Source organism: Erpetoichthys calabaricus, chromosome 3, assembly GCF_900747795.2.
Source record: "Erpetoichthys calabaricus chromosome 3, fErpCal1.3, whole genome shotgun sequence".
Taxonomy (NCBI): Eukaryota; Metazoa; Chordata; class Cladistia; order Polypteriformes; family Polypteridae; genus Erpetoichthys; species Erpetoichthys calabaricus.
Window position 1 is genome coordinate 246,999,192 of NC_041396.2, and position 13,689 is coordinate 247,012,880.

The 13,689-nt window shown below is 42.0% G+C and overlaps 2 protein-coding genes across 3 annotated transcripts in view; both read right to left on the reverse strand.

Annotated features, from left to right (window-relative positions):
- Positions 1–13,689, reverse strand: part of LOC114647575 (solute carrier family 35 member D3) — a 1,087,183-nt gene that overhangs the window by 694,706 nt on the left and 378,788 nt on the right. The window lies entirely within an intron of this gene.
- Positions 1–13,689, reverse strand: part of med23 (mediator complex subunit 23) — a 204,369-nt gene that overhangs the window by 40,491 nt on the left and 150,189 nt on the right. For both annotated transcript variants that reach the window (XM_028797943.2, XM_028797942.2), the window contains 2 exons: positions 5,769–5,974; positions 3,990–4,170 (listed from right to left, as the gene is read on the reverse strand). In XM_028797943.2, the coding sequence (XP_028653776.1) occupies positions 3,990–4,170; positions 5,769–5,974 (387 nt within the window). The remainder of the gene's footprint in view (positions 1–3,989; positions 4,171–5,768; positions 5,975–13,689) is intronic.

A 13,689-nucleotide genomic window follows, 5' to 3' on the forward strand; every position in this document is an offset into this window, starting at 1 on the left:
ATTAAATTGATTTTTTAGTGTGATTGTACAGCTTAGCAGTCTATTTCATTCAGATTTTTTTAACACTGTTAAGAGTGTTAAGGAGAATGTCATTCATTATATTTTCACCTTGCCACTATAGTCTTGGTTTAAGCCTATAATTACATTTTTATAACTAGGGTAGCGAGAGGGAACTAAAACTATGCTAGTTGAGTAGCACCAAAAGGGTAGAAGAGAGCTAGCTTTAGCCACAAAATTCACTATTGTTATGGAGGTCAACAGTTCATGTGTAAAACAAGGTCTCCTGACTCAAGGGAATGTCTACTTATACTGAAACAAACTCATCACTCTCAACAGTTCTCTAGTTCTAAATATCAGACCTCTCATGTTCCATCCAAATTACCACATTTTCATTTAAAAATGCAGATTTAGCCTTTTGACCAGACTAGACCAGCATTTTCAACCCTCAAAAATGAAGAATTTTTAAAACACACTCCAGTGCCAGATTTAAACTTTAATAAACACAGAGTCAGTGTTGTAATGTGGACTGCAAAAAGAGTCCCCCAAGAACCATACTCTAATTGCACTTAATTGTACTTATTTCTAAGCCCTTCCCTGATTGGATTATGCTCATTACAACATCTTATTCACTGATTGGTCACCCTCCACAGAAGAAAAAATTACTCCAATATAACTGGAATTGAAAAGTTGCTTTCCATGGCATTTGTGTTGCTTGCCTGAATGTATCCAATTATGTTTAGTACAATTTGAATGCTACTTAAATGTGCAAAATGCAAATAACTTGTCGGTTGCTACTGTTTTGTAATAAATGTCATGGCCGGCAGCATTACTTTTATAGTGAAAAATTCAGAGCCTGTAAAAATCAGATTGTAAATAACTCCGTTGAATGAACACAGATCTGACCAAATTATTAAGCGTCACTTTAAAATTTGCAGTGTTTATGTTCAATGATAACACAGCCACTGCCATTTCTGAAGACTGTTGCTTTCAATTGTAATCAGCACACTGATGTGACACTGGGCAGATGGCTGCAGCTCCTTTAATAATTTCTTAGTTTTTCTATGCTGTGAACTCACTATCGGGGTCCTGCATATGCTGGTAGTTTTGAAAGTGCATAAAACACAAAGGAACCCAATTTCTATGGGGCTCTGAATTTTTCACTGCAATTTACTGCAGTCCCTTAAACTCCACTTATACATGAAAATGCAGTATTATGGATGGAACCTCAGATGTGAAAGCTTGTAACATAAGTAAAATACTTGCCTTTGATCAAGTATATTATTTGGACACATGACAACATAAGGTTCTCTACTCTGTTTTTTTAATTTTACCAATGAAATTGTTGTAATCAATTAGAGAAAAGTATAATGAGCCTCAAGTCACTGTGCAAATAATAATAATTCTTTACATTTATATAGAGCTTTTCTCACTACTCAAAGTATTCTCCATGCAGCGAGAATTCGGGAAGCGAACCCATAGCAAAAAGGAAACATAATTTCTATTTGTTTCCTCAAGTACAAAGAAGTAATTGGATGAATTCTTTAAGAAGCTAGTTAGATATGTGTTGTTAGAAGAAAAAAAAAAAGTGTATACAGTAATCCCTCGCTACTTCGCGGTTCACTTTTCGCGGATTCACGACTTCGCGGATTTTTAAATACAAGTGATTGCCCGCCTATCGCGGAAGTTATGTTCCAGACCCATCAGCAACAGGAGAAAATCCGTGATATAAAAAGACCATATAAATAAACATTTTTTTAGTTTAAGCCTTAAAATACCCATCCCACATGCTTTAAACACATGTAAACTTATAAAACACACTTTGTTAACACATATGATATGTGGATGACGGGCTAAGGATATGAGTAACATCTCACTATTATAAAACATTTTAACTTCACGCAAGACAAGACAGCGAGACAGGAAAATTGGTGATGTACACCTAAAAGCCTGATTGTACAGGCTTTTAAATTATTGACACGCAGAGCGACAAGCAGCACAAACCCAGCACAAAGTCCACTTCTCCTTAGCGTTCATTCAGCTCCCCACCCCCTTGACAATGCGAACTGCGCTTCCGGGGAGGGGGGGTTTGAGCGAAGGTGCGTTCAGCTCTCACACACCCACACACACACACACACACACTCCTCGAGCAGAGCGACAAGCAGGCATTTTGGCAGAAGCAGCACAAAGTCCATTTCTGCTCAGCGTGAGTTCAGCTGCCCCCCTTCACAAAGCGAGTGCAGACACATTGACGTCTGATCGCTGCGTGTAGTGTGCAGTGTTGGTCTGTGGTGTTTAAGAATGTAGAAAGTGTTTAAGAGCATAGGAAGTGTTTATAAGAGTGTGGGAAAGGTTAACAAGAGAGTGAGAAAGGTTTATAAGAGTGTGGGAAGGGTTTATAAAGCCTTAAAATATGTATAAATAATAAAATAAATATAGGTCGCTACTTCGCGGATTTCACCTATCGCGGGGGGGCTCTGGAACGTAACCCCCGCGATAGGTGAGGGATTACTGTACATATATACACATATATATATACATACATATACATATACATACTGTATACATATACATATATAACACACACCTCCAAATATACAAGCAGTCATCCCTTGTTAAATGACTAATTCATAACTGAAAATTGGATGAAATGCAGATATCTAAAAACTGTTTGCCAATATTTTAAATGAGAAAAAAAAAAAACCCAAAACATTTTCCTCAAACATACATTCTTAAACACCTATATAACCATCAACACTTAATTTCCCTGTGATATAAAACAGGTTATTCACCAACTACCCAATGGAGAAACTGTTAATGAGGTCATTCATTTGAACAATTCTGTATAGTAACTTATGATTGGGATACGTGAGACAAACAGGATATTCACTTTTGTGCAGAGAGAAAGGTTTGCCGCCCATAGAAACCAGTATGGTGGAATTGGTTCTCTGCAATATGTAGTTATAAATTGGTCAAAATTGTTCTTCTCTTTTTTTTAATTAAATGTATATATAGGTTATGTTATAGGGAGAACATTAAGAATTTAGAATGCTTCTCTATTTAGAGAAATATGTTTTAAAGTGCATGTATATTTAGCTCAACAGGCTTTTATTAATCAGTATTTCAGAACAGAACAGGGTTTAACACATTCTGCTCATGAAAATTTAATAATATATTGAAAAAGTAGGAAGTTAATGGTTAATGATATCCTTCATGGCAATGTACGTTTTACAAATCTAATTCCATATTTCAGCATAGTCAAACAATCTTTTAATTAAACATTTTAATCTCACTTATTTGTTGACAGCCATACTACAAATGTAAAGGCTTATCTGACAAGGAAATCTCCCTTTGATGTATGAATGTGTATTTTATGTACCATAACCAAGTTTTCCCAGTCTTACTGAGGAAATTACTGAGATACAGTACTTGAAAAAATTTTCTAAAATTTAAAAGAATAATTCTGGCCTAGACACTATTTGCAATAAAGAAACAATAAATAAATAAATGTCAAACAGGTAAGACATGGAATCTAAACTTGCAAAAAAAAGGGTACACTCTTTAATATTTCATATATTATTACACTCTTAACTACTAGTTACCCTTCTTAAAAGCTTCCATTCTTATACACTTCAGTAGTATTTAGGGAATAAAATAACACATTTCTGCCAGATCAAAAAATTTGGATTCAAAGAACATTTTTAGCACACTGTTAGACTTAGACACTGTGCTTGACTGATCAATATAATTAATTGCTTTGAGCTGCAAAGTGTTATTCTAATCAACACAAATTAGCACAAACCACATCTGATGATCTATAAATAGCAAACTTTAAAACTGACCCAAAATAAGAAACAATAAGGTTGTTTTCATTCACACACAAACATGTGATAGTTTGTATGTAAACAATATAACAAAATTCATTAAATGAACCAATCATTACATGGACTTACATTTTTGAACACAAAACATACTAGCAAATATTAGCTTACCAAACACAAAATAAGCCTGTCCAAGGTGACAATGTTGTATTTCCAGACCATGTCATTGAGGATTTCGATACATTTGTTTAACTGCTGGCCCCCAGCAGAAGTAGAGAATTCATACACTAGGAAATCAGCAAATGTCCTGACATGAGCCACCAATGATCGTGCTCCAATTCTCTCGAGAACCCTTTAAAGCAAAGAAAGAAAGAAAAAAAGAAAAAAAAAAACCTGACATGTTTGTATTACTATGCTCAGTTAACACTATAAACATAAAACACACATCGGTACTTACAAATAAGTAAACCTTTGTGCTTAATACAAAGTTTAAATATTCACACAAATTTTTAAAACTGTTTACTTGTAAACTAACCCACTAAGGAGGTGTCTTAATTATGAATATTTCTCATCTTACTAATATAACACTTAAATCTAAATGTAAAATTTAGAATATGAGATCCTTGTGCAAAAGAAAGTCTTTAATGTGTTAACTAAAATATAATGGTGCTACTATGCCTTGTTTCTGGCTGGTCTGTATACTGTACACAAAATGGTGTGCTCTTTACACAGTTAGCATTCCTGCTGTAAGCTCTGTAACAGCTCTTCCTCTCATATCTTAATGTAGGTTTTTATCATCTTGCCAGAGCACAAAAAACAACTGCAATTTTTAACTTCAGAAAACTATGTAATTAACATCTTGTGACAGACACAAAACTGAGAATTCATATAAAATTCCAACTCAATTTGCAATCTACTCTACATATATAAAATCCTAAGCCTAAAAGTGTAACGATTTTATGTCACTTTTTTGTCACGCTTTAAGATCGGATTTATTTTAAAACCTACATACTGTATATATGTTTGGTATCATTCTTTTCAGAATTTATCGAACTTTAATATGATTTTGTTAGATTTTCAGATTCTTATTCCATTTTTAATTTATAAACTAAAAAATAATCAAGAACTCACGTCCCGCGAGTAGAGACTTTGTGCCAAGAGATTTAACCACGCCTGGGGCTGGAAATAAAAGACAAAGGGTAGGATAACTGCTATACAGGCTTTTAAATGTTCGAAGCGCCACGTGAGATGCAGATCATGAAGCACGGCAGCAGCAGCAAGCCAGCAGCTGATCGAGAAAAGAAGAGGTTTAAAAAAAAAAAAAAAACTATTTCCCATTGTATCACCGTTTAAGAGGGGGTTTTGGAGGAGCAACCGTGTCTCCTTGGGGTGCGTTCAGCCCCCCTCTTCACAGCGCGAGCAGCAGAGATGCGAAGTGGCTGGCGTATAGCGCAGGCCTTGGGGTCGGTGAGCAAAGTGAGCAGGGGCGAAACCCCTCTAAAATAATAATTTTTCTTTTGTACATTTACGGATTTTACTACTGGCCGCAACTGGGAGTTAGCATAATATTCTAATTAACTAGTTGAATCTCATTGCAAAATTCAAATTTATACTGCAACAAATTTTAAGAAACCTTTAATTTTAAGGAAAGAGATTAACAGGTTAATTGGACAAAAAAATTTCAGCAGGAATAAGATTAGGAAAAGGAAACCGGTAAGACAAGGCGGTTGCAATAAGAAAACATTCAGCACACATGTAATAAAATACTTCTTGTGTAGAATCATGGAAAACTACATCTAACAGCTTGAACTAGAATTAAACTTATGGATTTTCATATTACATCTTTCGGACACAACAGACAAATAGGAACTGCTAAACAGGTTGTTCTCTTATATGTGCCAATGAAAGGACACAGACACTAGGTGAGTTTAATAGGTATTACTGACTCACCTGTACCCAATTTGGTTAATATGATCCGTCTCCAACAGCATCTTCCACAAAAGGCAGAGGAACAATGGAGGGGATCCTTGCATCGAAAAATGAGTGATGATGTCATTTTCATTTGTCATAGACTTCCACTTCCTGTACTCCTCCTCCACATTTTTCTTCAAGTTAAAGCGGCTTTCCTGTGGGACATTGTTTTGTCTGAAGAATGCCTACAAACAAATTAAAGATTAATTGCATATTTTTCAGATTCAACTTTATTGTCACTCAAATACAGAGTATAACATTCTTACTTTCATGTATGAGTACTCAGCATATTCTAATTAAAATTAAACAAAGTAAATAAAAATGAAGCAGACCATCAATAAAGCAAAACATATGCATCTATATAAGTGCAAAACCTTTTACAAGTGATGATATCAGGTCAGGCTAGGCTGTGGAGCATGCACTGCTACAACGCATTGATGCAACCAACACACGACAAAACAGCTCGGGATCCTGGTTGGCAACCACCCAGGCAGACATGTGGTCTAGTCCCATCCCCCGGAAATTACCATCATCTATTACAGCCAGATGTTATGTGGGTGTCCACTTGAGTTGCTTGGGTCCTCAACAATGAGGAAACCTATGAGCCAGATCACCCTCGAGGAATCACGCCAGACTGCCGTAACTGATACTTCCTCACTATGCAGGTAATGTACCTCATTCGTGACTCTGTGAGCAACTGCTCTTTTGACACAAAGTCAAACCAGCGGTACCCAAGGGTTCTCCAAAGAGATACAGTACCAAAGGACTCCAGTCTTCATCCATGTCATGTCTTTCTACCAAATAGCAAAACAAGAGGCACCAGGACTCTAAAGACTTGGACCTTTGTTCTTTTGCAAAGATATCGGGAGTGCCACACACACCTTTCCAGCAACCTCAGGACCTCCCCCATGCTCTCCCAATTCATCTACAGACTTCATAGGAAGAGTCACCAGAGACATGTCACAGCCTAGGTAAGTAAAACTAGGTCAATGCCTGTGCCCAAGAGATCATTAAAGGCCTGGATCTTGGTTTTTATCCAGGGTACTTGCAAGCCCAGACACACTGACTCCTTGCTTCTGTCTCTTGAGAGCCCCAATCAGAGCCTCCATCGATTCCACGAAGTTCGCAGATTCGTCAGCAAAGTCAAGATTAGTGACTTTCTTCACCAACAGATGCTCCACAGTTGCTGGACCCCACAACCCTACCCAGCACTCAGTCCACGCAAGCACTGAACAGAGTAGGAGCAAGAACACATGCCTGATGAACCCCAGAATCAACTGGGAAAAATGCAGAGGTTCTGCCTCCACTCTGCACAGCACTCACAGTACCAGTGTACAGGCTGGCCATGATATCCAGCAACTTCAGGGGAATCCCACAAAGTCTTAGGATGTCCCCACAGGGCTGCTTGATCAACTGAATCAAATGCTTTATGTAATTCAACAAAGGTTGCAAAGAAACTCTACCAATATTCTCATTTGTGCTCCATGAGAACCTTCAGTGCTAGGATGCAGTCAATGGTAGACTTTAGGCATAAAACGAGACTGCTCCAGTCAGTCAATGGTAGGTGAGCAAGTGATCACAGATCCTATTGAGGATGACCCTAACAAGGACCTTATCTGGCACCAAGAGCAGTGTTATCCCCTTGTAGTTGCCGCAATCCAGGCAATCACCTTTCCCTTTCCAGATAGGAACGACAAGTCCAGTTCTTCAGTCAGTTGGGATGATGCTCGTGTCCTAAATTGAAGCAAAGATTACTTGCAATGCAAGGAGGACAGCCTTACCACCACCCTTGAGAGGTTCATCCCTGATACCATCGATCCCTGCAGTCTTCCCTACCTTCAGCTGGTTCACCACCTGTGCAATCTCAGTGAAACTGGGTGGTTCACAGCTAATTGGAGGATCAGCCTCAAGAACCGTGGATCCAGAAATATCCAATGTCCTAGCCAGAGGATCTGCTTTAAACAGCTGTTCTAAGTAGCCAGCCCAGTGGGTCACAATTGCAGCATTATCTGTAAGGACCGTTCCATCACCTGCCCTGACTGCAACTCTCTGAGGAACAAATCTGGATGTGTGTAATGCTTCAATTCCTCTGTAAGCAGGACGTGGGTCACACAGATTCCTCTAATAAACACCTCCTTATCTCTCACTCAGAGTCCTCACAGCTGTCCTTCTCAGTTAAAAGGTACAGACTGGAGTTGCCATCAAGCCATGCACTGCGACCCCTTTCGATGATATCCAGGGTGCATTGCGAGATGAAACACATCTTTCTGGAAACAATGGTAACACCAACACAACTCACAGGGTCTTGTCACAGAAGGTCTCCCACATCACATTTGAATCGACAGTCGCACCCAAGTCTAAGTTTCTCACACAAACTGCATGCAAACTCATTAGAAACAGCCTGATCTTGAAGTCTGGCCAGATCCAAGTAGGTGGCAGCCTACTGGACCTAAACTAAATCTTCAGAGTAGCAACAAATATGTGGTCAGAATTCACAAACTGGGCACTTCTGTAGACCCGGGATTTTTGCAGGAGCTTCCAGCTTCTGCCCACGAGGATATAATTAATCTCCTTCACCACAGCTCCAGTACTGGAGTATTACGTGGCTCTGGGTACTAAAACCGGGATCCAGCAATCCACATCCCTTGGCCTTTTGCAAAGTCAAGCAACATGGAGCCACTTTCACCATGGTCACTAGACCCATGGGGACCAACACAATCCTCATAGCTGGCCCTGTTAGTGCTAGTAGTCACTGTTCTCCTCTCGTTGAAAGGAGACACATCAGACACCATTGGAAATAGCCAATCTGCCACAGCAATAGCTGTTCCAGAGTATGATAGACATCAATCACCAGACCAATAAAAGGTGTACCCACCTACAGAAATCTGGCCAGTTCCTGGTCTGTGCACCTCAGAGAGTGCTGCCACTGAAATGCAGAGTTTTCAAGGCTCCTCCGAAAAGCAGCAGAAGATGACCATCATGCCAGAGAGATGAGACGTTCCACATGCCTGCCCCAAAGCACAGTGTCTCACTATTGTTACTTCTGCACTGTTGCTGCTTTTAGTCCCGTTAATTACTTGTTGATCCTTCCAGCTCCCGCAGCCTGTTCCGGCTCCTGTTTATAACCCTCTCATTTCTTTGCATAGAAAGCTGCGCAGGGCTCTCTCTTGTGAAATTCACAGGTTGCAGGTGCCCGGTAGTGAGCTGAAATCTCAGTTTCTTTCAGCAATTTTAATTTACACAGGCTGAATTTCACTGGCCACTGAATTTTGGCACCAAAAAAAAATGCTGACTCAGCAACTTAAGGGGTCCCATTTAAGCTTCAAGAGCCGCTGGTGCCAGCCCACTTCAAGCAATTGGAGTACTCTGAGTCTACGAGCACTACAGTAGTTCTTCCCATTGAAACTTTGTGCATGATGCACTAATCAGGCTGCCTTCCCTCAACTACAGAGCACTCCTAGAACAAACTAAGCATGTGCCTCCTCCTAGAATATGAGTGCCTGACAGCTTTCTTTCTATATGTGATATACAGTAGTTTTCTTTACAAACTGTACAATTTGAGGAACCAATATTTCTTCATAGAGAGTTGTGTGTGAACTCAAGTGAATGTTACTCGAGCATCAACAAGGAATACATCTGTCCTTGTCAAATGTGTGTGAGGACAAAGGATATACAAAAATGTGTAACATGTTAATTAGAGAAACAGAGAAACACAAGCTTATTCAGCAGAGATTTCCTTCCTTCTTTATATATCCTTGCTTGTGCAAGAACTATGTACAATGTTTAAGGTAGAAAAATGCTGAACTTCCTTTCTCTTACTTAGCTGTACTATGTTATGGGGATGTCAGTCAGTAATAACACTTTTAGTCTGAAAGCAGGTAGTTTGTTATCTAAAAAAATCTTTTGAAAGTCCTCTGTCAGAATAAATAGTTAATAAGCATCCGATTATTGGTTTATGTGACGCATGTTTCCTACTATACTAACACCCACATATTCAGCTCCATTATTTAAGAAGTTAATTTTAGTCAGCTTGCTGCTCTGACTGGTACAGGGGCAACATGTTATTAAAAGACATGTGGTGGGAATGAGCATTTCACTTCATCATTCAATTCATTTCACTCAATCAATCAATAATATTGACAATTAAATGCTGCTTAAATGTAAATATACATGCACTTAACATGTTCTAATCGTTTTAAATCATTAATTGCACTACAGTTTTTAGCTGCTAAAATATATATTTTATTTATACATGTATACACTTGTATTTATTTTTTTCTTCAATGTATCAGCTATTCATAATTCTTGACATGTAAAAATAAAATATGGATTACCATTTTAATTATGTAATACTTGTTTCTTAAAGCGTATCGTATGCTCTAACAACAAAAATAAACACAATACAAATCTTTAAAAAAGCCTGCTGTTTACTACGCAATAATTTCAAATTTGTCTATCTTTTTTTTTTTATCCAATTAAAAGTGTAAGCTGCTGCATTTAAAACAAGCTCACTGTCTCATCTCAAGCGGTTTCAGTTTTAATTTAAAAGGACAAAAAAAAAAAAAAGAGATCTAAATTCCTTTAAGTAGCTTTTCTTGCTATTTGTCTAGTTGCACAGGACGACTACTCATGATTACTTATTTTTTGGTTTATTACTCCACTTTGTTTAATGTAAAGGCTAATATGACAATCGCCTCTTGTTCACTGTTAAAACAATCTTTCACTCACTGCTCTTTGTTTACATTGCAGGATGTTTGCTGCAAAAGAAAAGGAAATGACGCATGCTAGCTCAACTACTACCGTAATACTTATCGTAAAGGAGCACCGCAACTAAATTATTTTTGTCAGCAGCACATGTAGTTAGCTTTATTTCTCTTACGTTGTCAGTCCAATCAGAGAAAAATACTAGTTTTGACAGGATAACTAATAAAATCAATGTTAAAGTGAAGCTGAAAAAAGCAAAATTGTATTTTCTATGAGTGGTTTTATTAGTATAAAAATACTAAATCACAATAAATTGATTAAATTAATTGATAGAACTAGCCTGTTAGTGTATGAATAAACAAAATAACAATGGGTTGAAATAAGAAGTGTAACTATGTTAAAATCCATCCATCCATCCATTGTCTCCCGCTTATCCGAGGTCGGGTCGCGGGGGCAGCAGCTTGAGCAGAGATGCCCAGACTTCCCTCTCCCCGGCCACTTCTTCTAGCTCTTCCGGGAGAATCCCAAGGCGTTCCCAGGCCAGTCGAGAGACATAGTCCCTCCAGCGTGTCCTGGGTCTTCCCCGGGGCCTCCTCCCGGTTGGACGTGCCTGGAACACCTCACCAGGGAGGCGTCCAGGAGGCATCCTGATCAGATGCCCGAGCCACCTCATCTGACTCCTCTCGATGCAGAGGAGCAGCGGCTCTACTCTGAGCCCCTCCCGGATGACTGAGCTTCTCACCCTATCTTTAAGGGAAAGCCCAGACACCCTGCGGAGGAAACTCATTTCAGCCGCTTGTATTCGCGATCTCGTTCTTTCGGTCACTACCCATAGCTCATGACCATAGGTGAGGGTAGGAACATAGATCGACTGGTAAATTGAGAGCTTCGCCTTGCGGCTCAGCTCCTTTTTTACCACGACAGACCGATGCAACGCCCGCATTACTGCGGATGCCGCACCGATCCGCCTGTCGATCTCACGCTCCATTCTTCCCTCACTCGTGAACAAGACCCCGAGATACTTGAACTCCTCCACTTGGGGCAGGATCTCGCTACCAACCCTGAGAGGGCACTCCACCCTTTTCCGGTTGAGGACCATGGTCTCGGATTTGGAGGTGCTGATTCTCATCCCAGCCGCTTCACACTCGGCTGCGAACCGATCCAGAGAGAGCTGAAGATCACGGCCTGATGAAGCAAACAGGACAACATCATCTGCAAAAAGCAGTGACCCAATCCTGAGCCCACCAAACCGGACCCCCTCAACACCCTGGCTGCGCCTAGAAATTCTGTCCATAAAAGTTATGAACAGAATCGGTGACAAAGGGCAGCCCTGGCGGAGTCCAACTCTCACTGGAAACGGGTTCGACTTACTGCCGGCAATGCGGACCAAGCTCTGGCACTGATCGTACAGGGACTGAACAGCCCTTATCAGGGGGGCCGGTACCCCATACTCTCGGAGTACCCCCCACAGGATTCCCCGAGGGACACGGTCGAATGCCTTTTCTAAGTCCACAAAACACATGTAGACTGGTTGGGCAAACTCCCATGCACCCTCCAGGACCCTGCTAAGGGTATAGAGCTGGTCCACTGTTCCGCGACCAGGACGAAAACCACACTGTTCCTCCTGAATCCGAGGCTCGACTATCCGACGGACCCTCCTCTCCAGGACCCCTGAATAGACTTTTCCAGGGAGGCTGAGGAGTGTGATCCCTCTGTACTTGGAACACACCCTCCGATCCCCCTTCTTAAAGAGGGGGACCACCACCCCGGTCTGCCAATCCAGAGGCACTGTCCCTGATGTCCATGCGATGTTGCAGAGGCGTGTCAGCCAAGACAGTCCTACAACATCCAGAGCCTTGAGGAACTCCGGGTGTATCTCATCCACCCCCGGGGCCCTGCCACCAAGGAGTTTTTTGACCACCTCGGTGACCTCAGTCCCAGAGATGGGGGAGCCCACCTCTGAGTCCCCAGGCTCTGCTTCCTCATTGGAAGGCATGTTAATGGGATTGAGGAGGTCTTCTAAGTATTCCCCCCACCGACCCACAACGTCCCGAGTCGAGGTCAGCAGCGCACCATCCCCACCATATACAGTGTTGACACTGCACTGCTTCCCCTTCCTGAGACGCCGGATGGTGGACCAGAATCTCCTCGAAGCCGTCCGAAAGTCATTCTCCATGGCCTCCCCAAACTCCTCCTACGCCCGAGTTTTTGCCTCAGCAACCACCAAAGCCGCATTCCGCTTGGCCTGCCGGTACCTATCAGCTGCCTCCGGGGTCCCACAGGACAAAAGGGTCCTGTAGGACTCCTTCTTCAGCTTGACGGCATCCTTCACCGCCAGTGTCCACCAGCGGGTTCGGGGATTGCCGCCACGACAGGCACCGACCACCTTACGGCCACAGCTCCGGTCAGCTGCCTCAACAATAGAGGCACGGAACATGGCCCATTTGGACTCAATGTCCCCCACCTCCCTCGGGATGTGGTCGAAGTTCTGCCGGAGGTGGGAGTTGAAGCTACTTCTGACAGGGGGCTCTGCCAGACGTTCCCAGCAGACCCTCACAACACGTTTGGGCCTACCACGCCTGACCGGCATCCTCCCCCACCATCGAAGCCAACTCACCACCAGGTGGTGATCAGTTGACAGCTCCGCCCCTCTCTTCACCCGAGTGTCCAACACATGTGGCCGCAAGTCCGACGACACGACCACAAAGTCGATCATCGAACTGAGGCCTAGGGTGTCCTGGTGCCAAGTGCACATATGAACACCCCTATGCTTGAACATGGTGTTCGTTATGGACAATCCGTGACGAGCACAGAAGTCCAATAACAAAACACCGCTCGGGTTCAGATCAGGGGGGCCATTCCTCCCAATCACGCCCTTCCAGGTCTCACTGTCATTGCCCACGTGAGCATTGAAGTCTCCCAGCAGAACGAGGGAGTCCCCAGAAGGTATGCCCTCTAGCACCCCCTCCAGGGACTCCAAAAAGGGTGGGTACTCTGAACTGCTGTTCGGTGCATACGCACAAACAACAGTTAGGACCCGTCCCCCCACCCGAAGGCGAAGGGAGGCTACCCTCTCGTCCACCGGGGTAAACCCCAATGTACAGGCTCCAAGTTGGGGGGCAATAAGTATACCCACACCTGCTCGGCGCCTCTCACCGGGGGCAACTCCAGAGTGGTAGAGAGTCCAGCCCCTCTC